This window comes from Phocoena sinus, chromosome 2 (genome assembly GCF_008692025.1).
Source record: "Phocoena sinus isolate mPhoSin1 chromosome 2, mPhoSin1.pri, whole genome shotgun sequence".
NCBI lineage: Eukaryota > Metazoa > Chordata > Mammalia > Artiodactyla > Phocoenidae > Phocoena > Phocoena sinus.
The window spans coordinates 62699116-62722031 of NC_045764.1; the positions used below are offsets into that span (position 1 = coordinate 62699116).

Consider the following 22916-nt stretch of genomic DNA (forward strand, 5'->3'; position numbering starts at 1 on the left):
GGCATCACACACCTGTGCGAGGCGGGGGCGGGGAGGCCCCGGGCCTAGCGTGGGTCCCAGGCTGTGCGCCAAGAGTACGAGCTGCTGCGCAGGACGCTGCCACAACAGGGACGTGGCCCGCACACCATTCAGGAACGGCTGCGCTTTTTTGCCTGGGGCGGCGGGGGTGGGGGGCACCTGGCTCTTTCTGACAGGTGCCATCTTTGATCCTTCGGGCTCTCAGTCCCTGCAGGGGAGCAATGGTCATGGGGGTGGGGACAGGGACAAGGCTTGTCTTTGGGGCTGGAGGACACCCAGATCACCACCTGGCTCACCCGCTACACCGCCCTGGGTGCCCCTCCGAACTCCTGCCTTTACAGTGATGAGGGCAATGGTGAAGTCCACTTGAGGATGGGAAGCGGGACCCCGAAGTTCTGTTTTCCTAGGGAAAAAGGAAAATAACACTTTGTCCAGACCAGAGTTTGATTGGATTTAAAAAAGTGTATTGGATTTCCAATACTAAATAAAAACATGAAATTGTTTTTCAAAAAGCCATAGAGTTTACAGCATCAACTACAGAAAAGGCCAAACAAGTGTGTACAGAAACTAGTCCCCAGCAGCCCTCCAGGTCCCCTTCCAGCAGGTGACAAGGCAACAGACACATTTGCTCCAAATCCTCCTGAAGGAAGCTGCTGGTCAGCAGCTCAACTAGGACATTACAAGACACACAATGGTTTAATTTCAAAAATCACAGGAAAATGTAAGAAAATGTATTAAACTGTGAAAAGGTGCAATACAGAATAACTTTCCTTTTTCTTAATTTAAAAAAATCCCCCAACTTTGAACAGTTATTTAAAAATAGGCCCCTCCCCCCACCCCAGTTCTGTGGCAGTATCCAGGTACCAAGGCCCTGAGGTAACCAAAGTATCAGGGTTCATGGAAGGGAATGCCCCGAATACCGAGCATGTTTCTTTGGGCAAAAGGTAAGACAGTTTCTGGGGAATCTAGCCCTCCTGGTGTCCAGAGTGTTCTGAGTGCTCTTTTCAGGATCAGTTTAAGTGCACTGGGTTTCCAGAATCCGGCCTGGCACTATCCTCCGTGACCAGCTAGCAGGGCAGCAGGAGTTCCAGCATTGCACTTTTCATTGCCCCCAATTGAGAAATAGAGTTCATCTTCTAGAAAAGCAAATGTGTGGTAAGACCTAAATAGGGGAAATAACCAAGGTACAAAGGCAAGTGGGGCGCCTGTGTGGCCAGGGCAGAGCACAGGCCCCGGGGCAGGCGGGTCCGAGCGCCCACTGGTGTTCTCAGCAGCTGACCTCTTCTTGGCTACAGAACCAAAGCGCAATCCGCCTTCTGCACTGCCTTCCACACTCTCTTCTGGGGATTTGTTGGGGAGTAGGGGAAGATGCCTGAGGGTCAGTCCTGTATTCTTAAGAGATTCTTTATATTAAACAAAAAGAAAAATCTCAGCTCCTTACATTTTTAAGAAAAAGCATACAAGAACCTCCCGCAAAGGCAAAGGCTTCTTGTGTGGTCAGCCTCTCAGCACACCTCAGAGACCTCCTGCTGCCCTGTTCAAATCAGGGGCTTAGCTGAGCTGCTGGGATGGTGTGTAGGAGTTGGGGAGGCCACTGTCCCCGTCCCCTGCTACGTACAGAACAGTGTTCAGAAAGAAGTGGGGAGCCTCACTGGCGCTGCAGCCCCTGCCTGCTTCATTCTTGCTAACGCCTCCCCCGTGGGGCTCTGAGGCGTGGAAGTGAGAGCTGGACTGGCTGAAGACAGGAACTAGGGAGAAGCAAGGAGTCCTACATGGGAATAAAGTTCCCTCCTTAACCTCTGACTTCCCCGAAGGGAACACATGGTAACAGCAGGAAAGGGTCTCTAACCTCTTCTCCGATTTCCCAGGAACTCGGCCAGGCTCGTGCCCTGTCCTGCCATCACTCCTGCAATACAGCGCCTGACTCCTCAGCGTGGACATTCTTATCAGGATATGACCAAGACACCAGGGCAGCTACATCCTCGAACCCACCTATTGCACAGAAGAAATTTTTAACTAGATCCAAATGAAACTCCAGTTGCAACTTAGTGACAATAGAGATGGACATGCCAGGACAATAAAGAAGATGCTTCCATTCTCTGCAGGCTTCTGGAAGGAAGTACAATGACTGAAACATTCACAGGACCTCAGCAGCCCCTCCATTTCCAGTTCCCAACCCCCCCAATGCCCCCCCACCCCAATACTGCAACTGCACAGAAAGCAACAAACAAGTCTTTTCAATGTTACATTTCATTCAGATAGATCTGTAATCTCACAGTGATGAGAGGAGAAAGTCAGGCCTTTAATAATTATAATAAAAAAAATAAAAAAGCTTACAAACAGCAATGCAACATTTCCTCCCCCCTCTCAAAGTGATGGATTAACAGCTGGTAGAGGATGCAATGACTCAGAATCAAAAATAAAAACAAAAACACAAAACAAGCCAACCCCTGGAACAACCCACACTGTCAATGACTTTCCATACATAATTCAAACAAGTAGTCAAACGTCAACCACTTGTGGAGAACACCACAGACTTCCTTGGTTTTTGATAGTGTTTTTCTTTTGAAGGTAAAATAAAATAGGACACAAATAAAATTGTACATAAATGCCAACGTCTACACTCCATAAAGGCGATGCCGTCGCAGCATGAAGACACAGCCTGACCACAAAGTGAAACAGAGGTTGCACTTCTTGCCTCTTCCCTGGACACAAAATTTTGGCCCATGGTGCCCAGTCCTGCAGGGTATCGGCAGGCAAAGGGAAGCTGCCTTGACACGGCGTCTTCCAGGCCGACCGGGAGAAGGCAGGCGGCCAGGCCTGGAGCTGGCCTCACGCGGGGGTGCTGGCCGGCGGCCTGCTCACTCTGTGTTTTCAAGTGCTGTCCTCTCGTGCTCTGTACAACTCCTTGTTTTCAAGGCTAAGTCCCAAGACTTCTAGACTCAGGTCTGGAGTCACGTCCCGGTCAAGGTCATCATGCTGTCGTGATGGCATTTAGGTCCTTCATCAGTCCTTCCAGGTGGGCCATCTCTTTGGTCAGCTCATCTGGTTCATAGCTCTACAGAAAAGAGAACAGTTACCAGGCACAGTCCAAGCAGCCGTCCAGAACGAGGGCCCACAGAGAGACATCAAAGCGTCAAGTGGTCAGTGACAACACTGCCTAAGAGACTGGACCACCCACGCCCCTGCTGGCCCAGCAGCATCAGAGGTTGCAGGATGTGCCCAAGCCAGCAACCACTCATTTCTTTTCACTGCAGAATGCCTTTCCTCCAACCCACACTGCCAGGGTCACGAGGACCTCACTCGTCCCTTCTAGTCTCTGTTGGACCCAACACAGTTGGTATGTCCCCTGTATCTCTGGGCCCCAAGCTCTCCTCCTAAGAGAGTCCTGTACCTGGAAATGCAGAGGCAGAACATATTTATTGGAATGTGGGAGTGAAAGATCAAGGAGAGACCCTGTTGATTTTTGTTTTGACAGCAACCATGCAGGCACGTTCCTCTCCAGCATCCTGCTCAGGAAAGGTCATGAAGGGGGACTAAGGGGAAAAAGAACACATGGATGGTTCAAACCAAGACAAGAGGACCAGAGAGACAGGACACAGTTAAAAGGAAGGCAGGTGGGTGGGCTGGTGTGACAAGCTAATCCAAGCAGATCAAACCCTCAGCACAGCCCCAGCTCACAGGATCTGCTCAGTGCTCGCCTGATGAGTGAGTGAGCGACTCTGCCTCACACTTCTGGGCCAGCACAGAGTATCAGCGTGCCCAGCGCACTCTCAGGCCTTGGGACATGCACCTAGTCATCCTGGCGGGGCTGGTGGCCCTGCGAACTCACACTCTCGGAGTCTTCCAGCATCCTTGTGGTCTCCTGCACTTCAGGGGCACTGGGAACCACCACTGGCATAGGAGGCCGGCTCCTTCCTAAAGTCCCAATGGAGGCCGTCTTCACCGCGTGAATGTGATGGTTTAGAGCTGAGGGGGAAAGGGCACCATCAGGTGTGTGGCTGAGCTTGCTCCCCCAGACCTCACGAAGGTACCCAAGGTCCAAAGGCTGCTAAGGGTGAGGGATGCACCCAGACCCAGGGCAGAGATCCTGCTCTGAAAAGGCCCTGGAACAAGATGGCAGGAGGGAGAAAGCAGGGCATCCAAGAGGCCAAATGTTCCATTTGGCTTTAGAAAGCACATCTCCTAGTCCAGTTGCTCTCAAAGTGTGGTGACCCAAGGGCCCCTGGCAGGATATCTGGGAGGTCAAAACTCTTTTCATAATAATGCCAAGACAGTTTTTGCCCTTCCACCAATGGTACAAAAGCAACAGTGGGTAAAACTGCTGGAGCCTTAGTACAAATTAAGGCAGTGGCACCAACCTGTCAAGTCATTCACGGACATGCAGACTTGCAAGTTTAAAAAGAGCCAGTTTAAGATCATCGTTAATGAAGTAGCAAAAATTATGTTATGAAATCTCAACCTTGATTACACATCTTTTAAATATTCTAAAATGGAAATATGGGTAAAATACTTCTGCTGTACACCAAAGCATAATAGCTGTCTTCAATAAAGGGACTTGTAATTGAGTTGTGAGCTGAACTGCTGCTTTCATCACGAAACATCAATGTTAGGTCAGAGAAAGACTGACACACAAACCGGTTATTCAGACTTGAGCATTTGGCAGATATTTTCTAGAAAGTGAATGAAGTAAAGTCAGTCACTTCAGGGAAAACAACGGACAGTACTTATTTTCAATGATAAAATTTAAGTTTAAAGTGAAAAATCAGAATTTTGAAAAACTTGTATCTGCCACCATGAGCTTGAGAGCTTCCCAATACTTCTAGACATTGCTGATATTAATGAATGTATTTTTAGATACTGTTTAACAAAATGTATCAAAATTCGGAGGATCTGTGTAACTTAGTGAACCATTACTTTCCAAAGACCAACATGTGATGTTCAGTACCGCGCATTCAAAGTACAAGATATATGGATTTATTGGAACAGAGTACAAATAATTATATGGTTTCTGATTCCACATTACAAACAAACCTATAAGAAACTACAACTTGTTGAGTTTGCCGTAGTACCAAAAAAGAATATCCACAGTTGTCTTTAAAGGTTATAAAAATAATCTTCCCTTTTCCAACTACATATCTGTGAGGCCAGATTTTCTTCAACCAAAACAACATATTGCAACAGATTAAATGCGGAAGCAGGTGTGAGAATCCAGCTGTCTTCTATTAAGCCAGACATTAAAGAGATCTGCACAAATATAAGACAATGCTACTCTTTATTATGAAATAGTTATTTTTCAGGAAAAATATGCTATTTATCTTAACATGATAGATTTATTGCTATTTTTAAATGAATAGTTTTCAAATCTGTTTTGATTTCTAATATAGTAAATCATGATAGGTACAACCCATGTGAAGAAAAGCTCTTGTGCAGCTACAACAGCTTGTAAGAGTTAAAAAGCGTCCTGAGACCAGAAAGCCTGAAAACCAGTGATTTATTCTGAAACAAACCATCATAATAGAGAAAAATGTGAAAGAGTAGGAGGCAGAAAGCACGCCTTGGAGGTGAGAGGGCTTTTGCTGAGCTGGGTGAACTCGAGGAGTTAACTTTCCTTCTGCAGGGTTATTCCTCCACTCTAAGGTTCTTGCTTGTTTCTAAGTCTTGGCCTTCCTGACCCTTCTCCAGCTGGCAGGAACCCTATGGAGTGAGGCAACTCTGGGAGGAGGCTGGGCAGACCACATCTGTTGTTCATACCCATGCCACTGGCTTTTACCGCCAAGGACTCTGCACCCAAAACACAATTCAGAAAATCAGCCCTTGCTCCCTGCCAAATTATTCTCTGGTTTATGTATGTTCCCAAAGGAGGAGCCCTTACACTCCCTGAGAGGGGCAATGCACCCTGCAACACTAAATTGCAGGGATCAGCTTGGAGGACATTTGCTTTGTTCCTCTGCAAAGAAGAGGGGACTTGCGCCATAAGCCGGAGCCAAAGGGCCCCTCCAGTGGTGCTGTTGTCCCCACTCACCTTGCTGGGATAGTAACGGTGTGCTTGGCAACGCTGGATCATAGGTGGGAGGACCTGGGGGAGGGATTGCTGGCACAGCAAAGCTCTTCAGTGGGTGGGAAGGGCGAACGTGGGCTGTAGGAAGACTCTGGCCTGAATCTTCCTCTTGGGAGCTGGCCAAGTAAGAGGAGCTGGTAGCACCTTCAGGATCCTGGTGATCAGCACAGCATGTCTGAGACGAGGAGGCTGGCATGGTGTCAGTGCTGGGGGTGTTTCGAACAGATTCTACAGCAGGAAAGTCCAAATGTTAGCATTTATTTTACCATTGAACATATGCACATTCCAGGGTTCTGGCTACCTCTAAGGGCTCCTGAAACCAGCTCAATAAGCACTTAGGATCAATGCTAGTCCAAGGGAACATGGATTAGCACCACTGTCAAGGCTAAGTAAGAACAGTCTGATCTAAGCATCCCGAACAATTTTGTCAACCAAATGCTGGATTTGTTTCACCTACACAACCAAGTGGTCACAATTTTACACATTTAAAGTTCTTCCCAGTACTCACTATGGAGCACATATCAAGGTTCCTGAGATGTTGTCTATTAAGATGTAAATAAGAAGAAAGAAGGGACTTCCCTGGTGGCACAGTGGTTAAGAATCTGCCTGCCAATGCAGGGGACACGGGTTCGAGCCCTGGTCTGGGAAGATCCCACATGCCGTGGAGCAACTAAGCCTGTGCACCACAACTACTGAGCCTGTGCTCTAGAGTCCGCGAGCCACTACTGAGCCCATGTGCCTAGAGCCTGTGCTCTGCAACAAGGGAAGCCACCGCAATGAGAAGCCTGCGCACCTCAGTGAAGAGTAGCTCCCGCTGGCCGCAACTAGAGAAAGCCCGCATGTAGCAACCAAGACCAACGCAACCGTAAGTAAGTAAGTAAGTAAGTAAATAAATAAAAGGAAGAAGAAAAGAAAACTGAAAATTTCAGTCATTGATTGACTGTCTCAGAGACTAGCCTTTCACAGACAACATGTCTTACCACCAAGACTGGCTGGGTACCTGACAAGGACCAGCTCTGCCTGCGAGGCCTGGTGGTCACTGCAGGAGAGGCACACAGGCCCTGCACGCTCTCTGGCTACTGTGCACACCCTCCCCTGAGCAACAGCCCCACAGCTCAAGTGAGACCTGGACAACCAAACAGTCCAGAGGTCTGTAAATGGCTTTAAGATCATGCCATGAGGTATTTGGGGGTCCAGAGAAAGAAAAAGCCTGGAGACGGGAAAAACTCAAGAACATGACAAAAATCTCAAAATATGTGAAGAGGGGTCAGAGTTGTTCTGGAAGGCAGCATGGGGGGTAGTAAAAGCACTGGCTTTGGAGTCAGATAGACCTGAACCCTAATCTCTACACACAGACTGAGCGAACTTGGCAGTCACCAAATCTCTGAATCTGTTTCTTCACCTATAAAAATAGGGAGAATAACACATAATTCACAGAGGATTAATTAAGAAAATGTATGTAAAGTGGTATACACAGGGTTTGAGTAATTGATAAGGTTCTTTTCTTTGTAAATTACCCGAGTGCTTACTCTGAGCCAGGCACCATGCTAAGTGCTTTATACTCATTAGCTCATTCAATCCTCCAGTAACTCATTAGACACTGGGAGGTTAAGCACCGCCCAAGGACACAGAACCAATGGGGCAGGATTCCGAATCCCTGCCCGAGTCCCAAGTCCATGCTCCATCCAATACACATCACACTGCTCTTCCATGCCCAATAGCACCTGTCCCCCGACTCTGCAGGGGCAGAAGCAGCACCAAGTCCCAGGGAGGCCATATGAGGAAGACCTTTCAAATAGTGTGAGCTGGTGCAGATCACCATCCCCACCCTGAGGAGGGGTCTGGAGGATACCACCTCAGGGCCATAGGCTGCACCAGGTAGCCTGAAGGAGGGCCTCCCTTGATTCCTAGCGTCCTCAACCTTATTAAGGAAAATAAACCCTTTTAAGCAGTAATGCATGAGCAACCTGCAGAAATCCAACCTTTCCCTGCCTTTGTTGCTGAGATAGCAATGAATCTGTTCCCTTGGGCTCTCAGGAGATGGGCCATGGCAGTCATGAGTGCTACTCCCTTAACTTAAAGGCCTTGGGTCCCAGCAATGAGGGACTCATACACCCTCCCCAAGTGTTGAGAGCCTGGCTGTGATAACCCTCCCAGGCCTAGGTCACTTCTTGTCCTTTCCAGGGGTTCGCTGAGGATCTCACTTCTTATGCTTGCTCAGGTCAGCTATCACCACACCTGGGGAGCTGCTGGTCCCACCCTGTGTGATCCTGGGCCGGGTGGAAGCTGGTTAGCGAGGGTTACAAGGATGAGGAGAGAAAAAGCAGGCTCTGGCCTGGACCATGTCAGACTGTACTGGCAGATATGTTAGGTCAGCTCTGGGCACACAGGCCTACCTTGGATGTCTCAACTGCCTTAATTTGATGCATATGCTTCTGAGGGCCAGAAATGGTGGGAAACATGAAATAGGAAAAGAGGGTTGCCTACATGAATCAGAGTGTGGAGCAACTCCAGAGGGTACCAGCACACTGTATTCTCTGTGAAGGGTGTGCCCTGAAATTGTGCAACACCTCTGGCCCACGAGGAAAAGTATGTTGTAACTAAAATTTCTGCTTTGGTGAGGGACCCTACTTCCCGACTGACCTCTCAGAGTTGTCTAAGACACACAAAGTGAACAGTGGCCGAGCGCTTGGGCAAGTGGAAAGCACGCTTTCTGCATCAGGTGGTAGTGACATAGTAAATGTCCAAGGAAAAGACACAGCCAATGCCCTCAAGAGCAAAGATGGCCCTGGACAAGGTCTACTCATGCCAAGCCCACATCTACAGGTCTGTGGTAATATTGGGCTCTAGAAACACAGGAAAACACAACAGGAGGAGAACTTTGATCACTTCTAGATACCTGCTCTACATTTCAAATCTATCTTCAGTAGCTCCATTACAAGTTTTACCTTCTTTTATCTCCTCTGGTCATTAGAACAGGAAACCCTTTAGTGGTACAAATAGTTACTTTTCCTCTTTTCGCTTTCCGCCTGAATCCATACAGAACCAAGCTTTTATCAACACTGGACCACTTGGACGAGGGGTGGGCGAGAGCCCTATGCTTCTTGCCAACCTTCAACCCCCTCCTTGTCCAAGAGGGAGGAGGAGGGGGCTGATCTGATGGGAAGACCCTGCCATGCACTTAGGTAGGCCCATGTCCCAGTGGGTGAGGCCTTTCTGCCTTAAAAATGGAGAAACAGAGTCAGGACACAAAAACCACTTTCTAAGAGCAGGTTTGGAGGGCTGCTTTCTTGTCTGTTCTGTCTGAGATTATGTCTGTGAGGCAGCCTTTGGTTCTCCATAGCCTCCTGTAGACTGTCTTTCCCTAAAGGCAGGACCCCACACCTGGATTTGGAGGGAGGGGGAGACCAATTTTAGACATGAGTTCAAGCAGCATTCTCCAAACCAAGTAAAGGTTTGGGAGTAGATAACTTTCGGAGTTATCAGGCATCTCTTAATAAGCTTTGACCTCCATTTGATGCTTTGGGTATGTTTATAATTGATCAAAACGTTAAGGAGGAAGGGATGTTACTGGCAACCCAAGCTTCTAGCACGAAGTTTTGAGGTTCTTTTAAAATGGAATTCACTTGAAATTCCCTTATTTTCCAGAACTACCAAAACTTAGTTCTACTAGTAACATATGTAACTATTAAAAGATAAGTTTCAAATGATGGAAAAAGAGTACACTGTATAGATGAGAAGTGGTTTTTTTTGCACCTTAAAACTGAGAAGATGGAAATTAATTTTCAATTAATGAGGAACAGTATTTATTCCATTTGCTGTCCTCTCACCTTCACTTTTTCTTCCTTAAAACTGTTTCGATACAGCTGTTTCTTAAGATTTCCAAACTGGGACATGTTAGTCTGGCAATGTATATCTTTAAATACACTGCAGATTGTCAGGCTAATTTCCTATCTATTTTTAGAGATGATCTATGCCTGTGAGCCCTTTCTAATTTCAGTAATCCACTAGGCAACCTGAGGTTTACAATATGCACAAGCTCAACATGGCCACTGGCCCTGCTGTCCCCAGGTGTTGCTCTTACTTTGGTACATGGCAGAAGTAAATAATTAAGGCCTAACATTAGAACTACCTTATGGCTGCCCTAAGAACCTTCCCAACATTAGGCAAAGGCAACATCTAGTGTCTGAAAATCACCCAGAATACATTTTCCTTTCAAACTGGAGGATTAAAAAAATAAACAAACTGAAAATAGGACAGAATTAAGAGGCAAGATGATGGAACAAGACATGGTTATGTGATTAGAGTTACGTTTTTACTAAAACAACACCTTGCCCTAAGCACTTAAAACGTAGGGGAAAAAAATGGACTGAATTTTATAGAAACAAATTTGAGTCAGTAACAGAAACGTTATGATAAACAAATAACACTGAAAAAAAATTCCAAATTGTTCTAAGCAGGGCAAGTCCTCCCCATTGCAGCCTGCCGATGCTTTTTGGAATGCTTTCCACCTGGGGCTCCATCCTCATCTCTCACCTGTGGAATTGGCCCTGTCTGAAAGGGACATGGATGTGCCAATGGGCCATGAGCTGCCCGGGTGGTAGAGATGACTGCGAGCTGGAGAAGCGAGGCTGCTGGAGTGGAAATGATGGTGAGGGTTATCGAGGGAATGGATGGGATGGGCACTAATCACAGCTGTGAATGAACACAAGACAGAGAAATGCTTAACATGCTTGCACAGACACACACATATCACAGTTCAAGAGCAGTTACCCCGCGCCCCCCTCCCATACTGTACGACCACTTCCTTGGCTTTTTGGTGGCAGATGGCTGAATTTGGACAATTAGCCATGTGGGTTTTATACTTGCTTTAAAAAATCAACACACTCCTATGCATATGTCTCTAGATATACACAGAAAGAAAAAACCCTGATGATTTTTACTAAAATGTTAACAGTGATTATCTTGTGGGGAAGAGTGGTGAAGAATCAAAAAAAAAATTTCTTTTGGTTTATCTTTATTTTCCAATTTTTCTACAATAAATATGGATTATATGAGTTATTAAAAATATCTCCTTGAATATTTCATAAAATATAAATCCATAAGCAAATAAATGGTGGTTTGGGTATCTATTATTTTTTTCTCTTGCTTAAAAAGACAGAAGTCCCTTTTCCTTTGAGTATATTCCTAATTCATTCTGTCTTTTCTTACTTGCTGAATGAAGCATGAAATAGGTATTTAGGCTGAATGAATAAGTAGCTGTTTAATCAGCTTTCATCTTAAAAGGAATGCAAGTGGAACTGAATTCTTACGTTACAATCTAGTACTAAAAGCATGAAACACAGGCCTAGGGCACCATCTCTTCCTGCTTCCAGTCTGGGAGCTCAGCCACATCCATTCACATATTAAAAGATAAACGGATTTTTCCTAAATTGCCTCTTTCCTTCCCACACTGGCTAAGGAATTCAATTTGCTGCATTTAGCAAACAAATCCAAATTTTCACACAGATGTTCCACATACAACTTTCTATGAAGACAAAGTGCTTCTTTAATGAGGCTTCATTATCAATCCCAGAGATGCAAACAAACAAAATCAGAAGCCCAGTTGGGATATAAACTTTTCTTAGGTACTCCCATAGAGTAGCTGGAGAAGCAGAATGTTTAACATCAAGATAACCAGCTCTAAATCCCCCAAACAGGTAAACAGGCAGGGTTGGCTAGGAACACATGGGATCTTTTTATTCTTCCCTTTAGGCAAGGACTTCACAAACTTTGTGATAAAACTTAATTTGCCTTTGGAGTCTCTTAAAATGCCTTGTCACCAAGAATCTCCCTAGATCCTTGGGGAGCCACTCAACACGACTGGTGAAGAAAATCCCAGTCAATAAAATAGAGGCCTTGGGCTTCCCTGGTGGCGCTGTGGTTGAGAGTCCGCCTGCTGATGCAGGGGACACGGCTTTGTGCCCTGGTCCAGGAGGATCCCACATGCCACGGAGCGGCTGGGCCCATGAGCCATGGCCGCTGAGCCTGCGCGTCCGGCGCCTGTGCTCCGCAACGGGAGAGGCCACAACAGTGAGAGGCCCACGTACCGCAAAAAAAAAAAAAAAAAAAAAAATTGAGGCCTTTATTCTGCAGCTTTCTCTTTGCCACGTGCAAACAAGCAGGTGGCACAACCAGCCAGGGACCCTGGAGCAGTGCTGCCTCTCCCCACCTCAAGGCCTGGGAAACTAATCAGGGGCTTTCCCTGCCCTCAGGGATCAGAAGCTGCAGGTGGTCCCTTGGAATAAAATACAACTTGGAAAATCTGGCTGAGCAGAGGTCTTAGGGCAGCTTGGCAGTCAGCATCTCCTCCAGGGGAAGACAGGTAGTTTTCAGAAGTAGGGTGTTTCAGAATCAATGTTTTCCAGAATTAAGGCTAGGGTGAGGGAAAAAGCCTCCTGATTTTTATCTAGGAAGTGCAACTTGAAAGTGTTTCAGGTACAGAGAACTCTCACAAAAGAAAAACAAAGTTGACTTTAAGGCATTGCCAGTTTTTCCAAATTAAGTAAATTAAAAATGTGAAAAGTGTCTGTCTAGAATACAGTTGGCAATCATTAGCTATTAGCTGAATCAGAATCCAAAGCTTCTGGTGCAAGGCCTTTGATGGAACCTCATCCTGACACCACCAAGCCTTTCTCAACAGTGCTCAGACATTTAAAGCCATGGTAGGTGGATGGGGGATGCAGACTCCAGGGAATCCCAGCTTGTGAAAAAGGATTGAAGCCACGTGGCGAAAAGCATATCTCTAAACCTGAAGATCACAAGTATATCACAAGTAAATTTGGGTTTCAGATTCTTGAATTAAAGGATCCACTCACCCACCCAACTGTTGAGGCACAAATTAAGTAATACTGTACCTTTATGCATACTCCTTCCCACCACCAAAAAAAGAAAAAAAACAGGAATGCTATCAACTAGTACAGCACATCTTTTCTGTGTAACATATTTAAAAATAACAAATCTAGGAATAGGGTTAGTCAAATTTTACAAGTTTTAAAAATAAGCCAGTGCAGGCAAGAACTAAAGTCTTATATAAAACAAACAAGTAAGTAGTCAAGCTACCATCTTCTTATAAATCAAAAGCAACTGGAATGGAATAATTTACTCTTTTTGGACACTTCTAAACTTGGGGACCCCGTCCAGGGCACCTCTGATGAGAGGGAAACCGCTTTTCCTTGCACACTTCGAAGTACAGGCCCCTCTTTTTTTTATCATGGAGCCTAAGCAAAAACTACTTTGTGCAGAAATGACCTGTTAGCAAATTGGCCCTTTCCCTTTCAAAGCTGATTTTTAGAATCTCGTGCAAGTGACAGCGTGTGTGCAGACGTTTACACTCTCAGGGATTCCACCAGTTTCCAAGTATATGGTGCTATCTTCTGTGCGTAGGATATCTGTGATTATTTAAAATCTCTGTCACTTGTTAACAGGGATGGTTAATAGTTCTGAAATGGGACATCTTTTAAGAAATGAATAAAAATCCAAAAGCTCATTTAGGTTAAATTAAAAAGTGATCTTTCAGGATTTGAATCTAGGCACCTGACAGTGTTAATGTTTACTAACCTACTGTTCAGTCCAGAGCAAATAACTTCAAGATCAAATCGTTTTTTAAACTTGATATTGGTAGGCAAGTGGCTTCTTATCTCTCTAGAATGGCACAGAGGACCCTCAACTGGAAGTCCCATTGTGCCAGCTAATCTGAAAGGCTTCCCCACCTTGAAAACAGTAACAAGGGAGAAGAAACACTAGTTTAAAAATATAATTGGTCTGTCCCATTGCTTTTTGGTTTTTTAATCATGACAGTTAACTTATTTTGAGTTTCAAATATTATTAAAGGAGGCTGGGCAACTTTCATGCTTATCAAAGTGAAGCATGGGTCAGATACGGTTGAAAAATATTGCTTTAAAAACTCCATGTTGTCCACCTAAAACTCCTCTAAAATATAACGTCTATTAACTAAAAAAAAATTCCGCAGGTGCCTATCAACACTGATTATGTATCGGGAAGCCTAAGGAATACTGTGACATCTAGCCATCTTCAGCCCCATCTCTCCTGCAGAGATTCGATGTACTTTAAAAGAGACTGGTCACTTCCCTAATGCCTGGGAGACTTGTAGAAATTGGCTTCTTAGCTTATTTGCACTGAAATTAAAGAAGCTACTTGCAAGAATAAATATTAATTGCAAAATACGGCAAATGCTGGATACTTATTCCCTCATGGTGCCAAAGCTTTGGTAGATTATTTTTTGTGTTAGGATCAAGTGAAGTCAAAGAGATCACTGATAGTTGTTCCCCAACATGACTGGATAGATTGGCAGCCCTCGGGAAAAGAGAAGCTTTTAACTTACGCTGGGGTGGCTGGGAGTCAAAGGGCATCATCATTTTTGGTCTCATTCCCCGCCTTCCAGCCAGTGTAGACATGCTGTCCTCTGATTCATGCCCTAGACATCAAATATGGAGGCTGGTTACAAACATGTGCCCTAGGCCAATGAGCAGCCTCAGCAGTAAAACATTTCAAGTGGGGGATTCAGGACTCACAAACAACAATGGGACAAGGTGGTTCTGCAGGAAGTGAAATAAAGAGGAAAATGACCATTAGTGCATTACAGGAGTCCCTGTTGAGTCAACTCAGTTGACACAACGCTGCCTACCATGCTTCACTGCAGGTCTGTGAGGGAGAGCAGCCAGACCAAGAACATGCTGAACACCACAATGAGAGCTGGGGCCCCACTGAAGGGATGGAATGAAATGCACAGACATAGGCTACGTTGTCTCAAATGCTTGAGTGTCGGGTTGGTGAACACGATGAGAGACCTAACAGAGCTAGAAGACTGTCTCATCTGGGTATAGAACCTCTACCCCCAACAAGCTAGCTATTCTTCATCAGAGGTTGATCCTGTAACACACATTTCTTTAAACCTAACCTCGTATAGGAATCACCAAATTAAGGCAACCTTACAAAATGGAAAATGGTTTAAATGAAAATAGTCTCCAAACATTTGGGAAAAACCTGCACCTCTATATGAATTCCGCCTTTGATGGATGTTGCTGTCCATGGAATTGTCAACCGGTGTGATATCTTGAGAGTTACGAGGAATTGGAGTATCAGTCATGATGGGGTTTGGGTCTGGAGACTTATCAATGGGTTTCAGCTCCAGTCTCTCATGATGGATCCAGAGGTCTGGGGGTTTTACATCCTTGGAGTTCCCTTTGTACTTGTGGGAGCCATTCACTGATTTGCAAGCAGCTCGTTTCCTAGGTACAAAATTAAGAGGATTTTTAGAAGTAACTCTTGAATATTATTAGTCAAAAGGTTTCAATGATTAAAACTTCCCTTCTGAGAGATGCTTCAGGCAAAATCAGAAACAAACAAGAAAAACAGAGTCAAGAAGTTTCCTTCTGGGAGTAGTAAGTGTATCACTGCTTTGTCCACATTATTTAGAGGTATGTACATGGGCATATTTGAATATTGCCTTGTAACTTTTTGAGTATAAGCAGATTAGACAGCATTTTTGAATCAAATAATCTCTAAAGCAAAAGGTTTCTCCCCAAGTTTCCAATCAATAGAGAAAGGACACCGTTAACTAGAAATATAACAATGGAGTAGACATAGAGTCTGCTTATAAAGGAGGAAGGGAACTCCATTTTAGGTAACTCAAACTAGGACCACCACTGGGTTAAGTCAAGAATGGGGATGACAGTATCGACTTTTCTGTGCCTTAGTTTCTCCATTAAGTCACTCACCCAACTCAATAAGCATTTATTAGGTACCTGCTGTATGTCAGGTCCTACGCTGGATTGCTGTACCCTCAGCACTTCTGGCCAAGTGAGGAAGACAGACACTGAACTTTTTTTTTCTTTTTTTTTGCGGTACGTGGGCCTCTCACTGTTGTGGCCTCTCCTGTTGCGGAGCACAGGCTCCGGACGCACAGGCTCAGCAGCCATGGCTCACGGGCCCAGCCGCTCCGCGGCATGTGGGATCCTCCCGGACCAGGGCACAAACCCCCATCCCCTGCATCGGCAAGTGGACTCTCAACCACTGCGCCACCTGGGAAGCCCTAAACTACTATTTTTAAATGTTCTGAGCTTAATGAAATGCCAAGTGTTATAGTAACCTCTTAATAGCTGGACATACAGTGGACAGGAAAAATGTGAAGGAAAAAGTGACATTTAAGCTAAGACCTAAATGGGACAGGGCAGAAGGTGCATTCCAGGTGGTTAAAATCAGATTATGTCAGAGCCCTGAAGCACAGAGCAACAGCCTGGTGTGTTAGAGGGACTGTAAAAAGTCCTGACTGGTGGCAGCGTAGGAACCATAGGGAGAATGATATGAAATGATGCTGGCAAGATGGGCAGGGATTAGATCATAAAGGGCTTTTAGAGCCACGCCAAGAGTCTGCAGTTCCCTCTATGAGTAAAGAGAAACCCCTAAATGGTTTTAAGCAGGAGAGTAAGGAGATGAACTCTGAGTTAAAAATTTAAACCAACTGGGATGTGAAGAATGGATTTGAGGGGTAGGGGACAAAACAGGAGGGCAGTTAGGATGCAAATGCAATAATTTCAGCCATGACTGACGGTGGCCTGGGACAGTGAGAATGGAGGAAAGAGAGGGATTTGGTAGTTATTTAGGAGCCCAAAATGACAAGACTTGGTGAAAAAATGGATGTGGGAAAGGATAGGAATAAAGAAACAAGAGGAATAAAGGATTATGCCGAGGTCTCTGGCTTAAGCCATTTACTATCACTGGGGAGAAGCAGGTTTGACAGAAAAGATTATAAATTGTTTTGGACATGCTAAGTGGCTCTGAGACACTACAGATGAAACATAAAACAGGTAATTGGTTCTGAGACTGAGGCAAGCCTGAGACTCAGAAGAGAGAGGCCTTGGCTACAGAGAGGAATATGGGAGTAGCTGAAATTCAGAAGTAAATGAAGCCAAAGGAGCAAGTATCACTAGGAGAGAGCGTAGAAGGAGAAGAGAGTAATTCTAGGACCAGGCCCTGAGGAATGTCTGTATTTGATGGCTGAGTAGATTGGAGAGGCTGCGAAAATGAACACACAATCACAGAATACAAGAGAATGTATTCAAGAGAATGTTTCAAGAAGGAAGGAGTAGTTGACTGTGTTAAGTGGTGAGAGATTAAGATAAGGACTGAAAAATTTCCTTTGGCTTTAGCAATATGGAAGTCACTGGTGACCTCAGCAAAAGCAATTCTGCTGAAGCAGTAGGGGCAAAATTTGGATTAGAAAGGACTGAAGCATGAATGGGCAGTGAAAAAATGGACAAGTGAGTGTAGACAAGTATTCAAGAAATTTGTGGTGAAGGGAAAGACAGAGATTTGTAAGTGGTTGGTGGTAAGGACCATGCAACAGAGGAAGGGTTATAATTATTTCTTAAGATAGAAGAAGTTTGAGCACACTTACATGCTGAAGGGGCAGAGCCAACAGAGAGTGAGAGGTTAGCTGTGCTGGAGAAAGGAACAACCACAAGTACAAGGTCTTAGAAAGCAGGAGACACTGGGATCCAGACAGTAAGTGGAGAACTGGTCTCCGACAGGAGGAAGGGGGAGAAAATGATTATTCCCAACATGGAAAGGTTTTTAGATTTGATGGTGGCACACTGAGGTAGTTCTCATCTTTTGAGAGTGAGGGGGCTATAGAGGGATGTGCTGAGAAACTACAAGGGGCTAGACTCTAAATACTCTGTCAGCTTTGAGGTTGTAAGAGTCTATAAACAGCTACAATTGAAATGGGAGGTGTCTCAGGTATTAAAGAGGAAGAAAAGTACTGAGAAAAGCTCACATATTTTCGATGGTCAATGGAACACTTGGAAAGCAGATCACTGGGGGAGGAGGAGGGGAAAGCTCTATGAAGACTTGATACAATTCTTTTAGCCAAAGGGACGCAAATTATAGGACCTGCAGATGCAAATACAGAGTACAGAGCCTATTACAAACTCATTTTCCTACCTCTCAATCTGAAGACTAAGTACTTTATTTTTTATTTACTTTGAATTTTAAATCGCCCCAAACATTAAGGAATTTTGTCATTTTGTTTTTCCAGATTCTTTTAAATAAAGATCTCAAGATGTCTAAAACTAGATGCAAAATCAAGTTCATAAAGATAAATGGGAAATGCTGAAAAAGAAGCTTATAGAAAAGTTGTAGCATAGAAAAATGTAATTTCTGAGGTTTTAAAGAGAAACAGTTTTCTACAGTCAAAGGTAGGTAGGGAAAGCTGTAAGAGGCAGCAGTCAAGGGGCTTAATAAAGAGAGCCGCCATTCTCTTGGAAAAATGATGAAGGTGAGCTACAGAAAGCTATTTTATTTCGGCAAAAGAAAGATTAAAAACATCACATAACCTACAGAAAATGACATAAAGCCATTACTAGTAGCAGTCAGATGGTAGCTAGTACTTGCCCTCTATTTTGAAAACAAACAGATTTATTGTTATTAAATACTCACATCCTCGCCTTGGGCAGACCAGGTCTGATGATAATCACACAGACGTGAATTTCTCTTTTCTCTTTATGGAGCAATACCTCCATCTTACGATCCTTTAGGATACTGCAACTAAAGTTGTTCTATTACCCGTACTGTGTTTTTGCTATTAGGGGTAACTCAAAGAATCTCCTTTTTTATGGCATCTGTCTTGCTGGCCAGAGATAGGAGTAGAATATGACCTAGGGTCAAGGATTCTCTCGGGTTCCGGAGTGCAGGCTGTTATCAAGCACCAAATTATGGAATCACCTTGCTATCTCCTCTAGACAATTAGCCGCAAGCCTCAAAATCCCAGAGGAGTTCAGAGCTAGCAGCCACCTGACCTCTCTGCTAATGTGATATGCTGATTATAAGTAATCCTTTCTCGTTCATTTAATCAATACATCTCTCCACTGCATTCCCCCCACCCCACCTCCTGCAGTCACAACCTCAACTTCTACACTTGGTAGCACTTCTTTAAAAATACTCTTAAGCTTAGATTTAGAGTCTATGGTCTATGGTCTCCGTCCATCTCAGCTGACATTTGTGCCATGAAATTCCACAAACTCCTGTGCATCTGGTTCACTGTGTGCACAGAGACAGTCTTCCAAAGGGGCCCCCAACAAGGCTGGACATTGTCCACTTTCCTCTCCAGATCGATTGTCTACTTGGCTCTGTGACTTGAGAGGTTCAGTTAAATGAACTATATCTACAAGGTAACTCTGTCCCTGGCTTCCAGTTGGTTTGGAAGGTAGGATGCACAGGCAAGACACTGGAAGGTAGGAGGTATTTTCTCTCCTGCCCCCTCACTGCTGGGCTAGACGTTGGCAGTAGTTACAGTTCTACCACCCCACACGGTTCCTGTCGCAAGCCCTCTCCTGCTGCTTCAGATCCCTGAAAACAGCTCTCTCTTCATCAGAAAAAACCCTCACCCTTTTAAGGGTGACAGTGGCCTATCACTGCTGCTGGCCCTTGAACACTGCTGCCTAACGCTAACCCCACCTAGGACATTGTAAATGGTCCCTTCATTAAAGCCTCCTTCACCCCCTTTCAGTGTGCCACCTCTTTCCTGCCAGGACCCTGAATGACACACACTTAATAAGAGGAACCATTCTGCATTTCCTTTAAAAATATTTAAAACATCGCTTTTCACATATTTTATGTTTTAACTCTGTGTACAACTCCAGATACAGAAGTCACATAGAAGCAAAAGAATACATACAAAAAAATGTACGGGCTACAACTGGGGCTCCTTACTTTTTCTGGTGAGAAGTGGTACGCCTGGTGCAAAAGACAGCGATGATCACGACCACCACGATGGTGATGACGCCAACGGAAACGATGATGACCAGCAGCATGTTACTGTCTAGAGGAGAGGTGGGGCTTCCATGAGGGCTGTTACTGCCTGGAAAGGGAAAACCGTACGCTTGCTAGTGTTAGAGAATTCTAGCATAAAATCAGGCTACAGAACCGTCATGTGAGTATAGATACTTCTGTGAGCTTCTTTGTAACAGTCATCACCGTGCCTTGTATAAAAGTGCCTCATGAACACGGCCACCTCCACTAGATCATGAAATCTAGAGAGCGGAGTTTCTGCCCTATGCACAGTACCTTGCACAAAGCTGATGTTCAATAAAAGTTTCTCAAGTTATACTGAACACTATGCTTGGACAAATAAGGGGGTCTGTCTCCTGGTGTCTTAGGTTGTATGTAAATTCATTTTATAAAGCACCATTTGTGAATCATTTTAGTTTTCTGACTTGCAAAACTATTTAAAAAATGTACATTCATAGAAAACAAAAGGTTTTTTCCAACATATAGATGTCTGCCATCACAAAAAAATTATTTGAAAAATAACGTCTCTCTTTTTATAAATACACAGTCTATGCAGAGTTAATTTTCTTATTCAGTTTCAGGAAAAAGTATGTACCTATGCATTAATTTGACAAATATTTATTGAGTGGTTACTATGAGCCAGGCATTGTTCTAGGTACTAAGGATGCAACAGTGAACAACAAAGATAGGCAGGGGTGGGGGCAGACAATAAACAAGTAAGAAATTATTAGTTTGTAGTAAGTGCTATGAAAAAATAAAATGAAGGTATATGATACAGAGTGACTGGGTGGCTATTTTAGATTGAATGGATGGGAAAAGCTTCTCTGAGGAGATGGCATTTGGGCTGAGATTTGAATGACATGAATGATCCCACCATACAAAGACCTGGAGGAAGAACATTCCATAGAGAGGGAATAGCTAGTGGAAGGATCCTATGGCAGGAATGAGCTTGGCACGTTCAAGGAAGAGAAAGGCAGCCAGTATTGCTGAAGCAAAGAGAGATTTGCAAAGTTAGAGAGAAGGAAGTGAGCAGAAAAAAGATGAAGGTGAGGCTGGAGGGGTGTGCAGAGGCCACATCATTTAGGACCTTGAAGAAACAGATTTTCTTCTTCCTATTATTGTTCCCTCATTGCTCACAGGATGAGGCTCAGCTTTTTATCAAGGCCTTTTGTAGTCTTGCTCTTCCATTTTCTGAAACATAGTTCTTTGCTTCCCACCTCGTTATAAAAGTTATGCATGTTCATATTATAAAATATGGGAAATCCCTCTACAGAGATCTAACCATCATGGATAGATGACATCTTTTCTTCTAGTTACTCTCTCTTATTGCCCTAACAATCAAAGCTGTACAATTAATAGGATGAGCTGTTTTGCTTAACTATTGCTAGTGACTAAATATTTAGTCACTAGAAGAAGTACTTAAGAAGAGTCATCCTGGGCTTCCCTGGTGGCGCAGTGGTTGAGAGTCCGCCTGCCGATGCAGGGGACACGGGTTCGTGCCCCGGTCCGGGAAGATCCCACATGCCGCGGAGCGGCTGGGCCTGTGAGCCATGGCCGCTGAGCCTGCGCGTCCGGAGCCTGTGCTCCGCAACGGGAGAGGCCACAACAGTGAGAGGCCCGCGTACTGAAAAGAAAAAAAAAAAAAAAAAAAAAAAGAAGAGTCATCCTACCCGTCTGGGATGTTGTGGAAAAAATTCCTACCATGAAGGTATGGCCTAGGAACCCGTGTTCTTAGAAAAGCTCCTAAAGTGATTCTCATATACAGCCTGGCTTATAAACTTACGATCTAATCCAAACTATACTTATTGTGGGAATCCCTTCCATAACACTGGATTGGATTAGCGGAACTTTCACTTTTGAGTCTATGTTTTTATAGGCTACTAAGCACAGTCCTAAATGTGGGATAATTTTGACGGCTTAAGAGCTTATTCTTCTACATTTGCTTTAATCACTTTTATCCTTCATTTCTGAGAAAAAAGTCAGCAGATAGACAACTTAAATTGTACACACTGATCTTCAATAAAATAACATTTTTATATTTGGGAACGACTATGGAACTGGGAGCCAATACAATTAGACCATACTAGGGCCTTACATAAAACTTTTATTAACAGCAGTGCTGAGTTACTGGGTGGGGCAGTGGTGGGGCAGGCACTGCAATCAGAGGCTGGGGAGCTGGGGTGTGGGAGGCAAGCAGAGGTGGTGGCGGCAGTTCTTTCCTGCATTCAACAGAGACAAATTCTCATTTAATTGCAGTTGACCTCTAACTTCTGAGCTGGCCAAAAGCTCCCTTTTAAAATAGAGTAAGAATGAGCTGCCAATGGGAGCATCATCCCTCCTACCAGGGACATTAAGGCTCACCTGGACTATTGCAACAGCTTCCAAACCACTCTTTTCTGACTTCATACTCGTGACACCCAACTCATTCTCTGCTGTCATCAGGGTAATAATAGTAGATACTCAATAAATGGAAGTCATAGTTTACCAGTAGTATCAGACATCTTACATATGTTACTTACATGAGGAAGCTCACATTTCTTAGCATCAGCACTTGAGCTTTTGACAGGCTGGTTCTAACCTACCTTCTCTAACACAAGACTCTCTATCCTGTCTCTAGGCAGTGTGATCCCTGGAGAAAGCAGGTTTAAAAAAATTTTTTTAAACATCTTTATTGGAGTGTACTTGCTTTACAGTGTTGTGTTAGTTTCTGCTGTGTAACGAAGTGAATCAGCTATACATATACATATATCCCCATATCCCTTCCTCTTGCGTCTCCCTCCCACCCCTCTAGGTGGTCACAAACCACCGAGCTGATCTCCCTGTGCTATGCAGCTGCTTCCCATTAACTAGGTATTTTACATTTGGTAGTGTATATATGTCAGTGCTACTCCCTCACTTCGTCCCAGTTTATCCATCCCCCTCCCCATGTCCTCAAGTCCATTCTCTACGTCTGCGTCTTTATTCCTGTCCTGCCCTTAGGTTTGTTAGA

General features: G+C 44.5%; 1 protein-coding gene across 5 annotated transcripts in view; it reads right to left on the minus strand.

Annotated features, from left to right (window-relative positions):
* Positions 1 to 460: 460 nt before the first annotated feature.
* The window catches only part of NEO1 (neogenin 1), a 243043-nt gene continuing 220587 nt past the window's right edge, over positions 461 to 22916 (minus strand). For 2 of the 5 annotated variants that reach the window (XM_032622724.1, XM_032622722.1), the window contains exons 22-28: positions 19850 to 19997; positions 15131 to 15369; positions 14463 to 14555; positions 10616 to 10774; positions 6044 to 6307; positions 3851 to 3987; positions 461 to 3076 (exon numbers count right to left, since the gene is read on the minus strand). In XM_032622724.1, coding sequence (XP_032478615.1) covers positions 2993 to 3076; positions 3851 to 3987; positions 6044 to 6307; positions 10616 to 10774; positions 14463 to 14555; positions 15131 to 15369; positions 19850 to 19997 — 1124 coding nt within the window. In that variant the 3' untranslated portion in view covers positions 461 to 2992. The remainder of the gene's footprint in view (positions 3077 to 3850; positions 3988 to 6043; positions 6308 to 10615; positions 10775 to 14462; positions 14556 to 15130; positions 15370 to 19849; positions 19998 to 22916) is intronic. The other 3 variants (XM_032622728.1, XM_032622727.1, XM_032622723.1) reach the window with 2 other exon arrangements.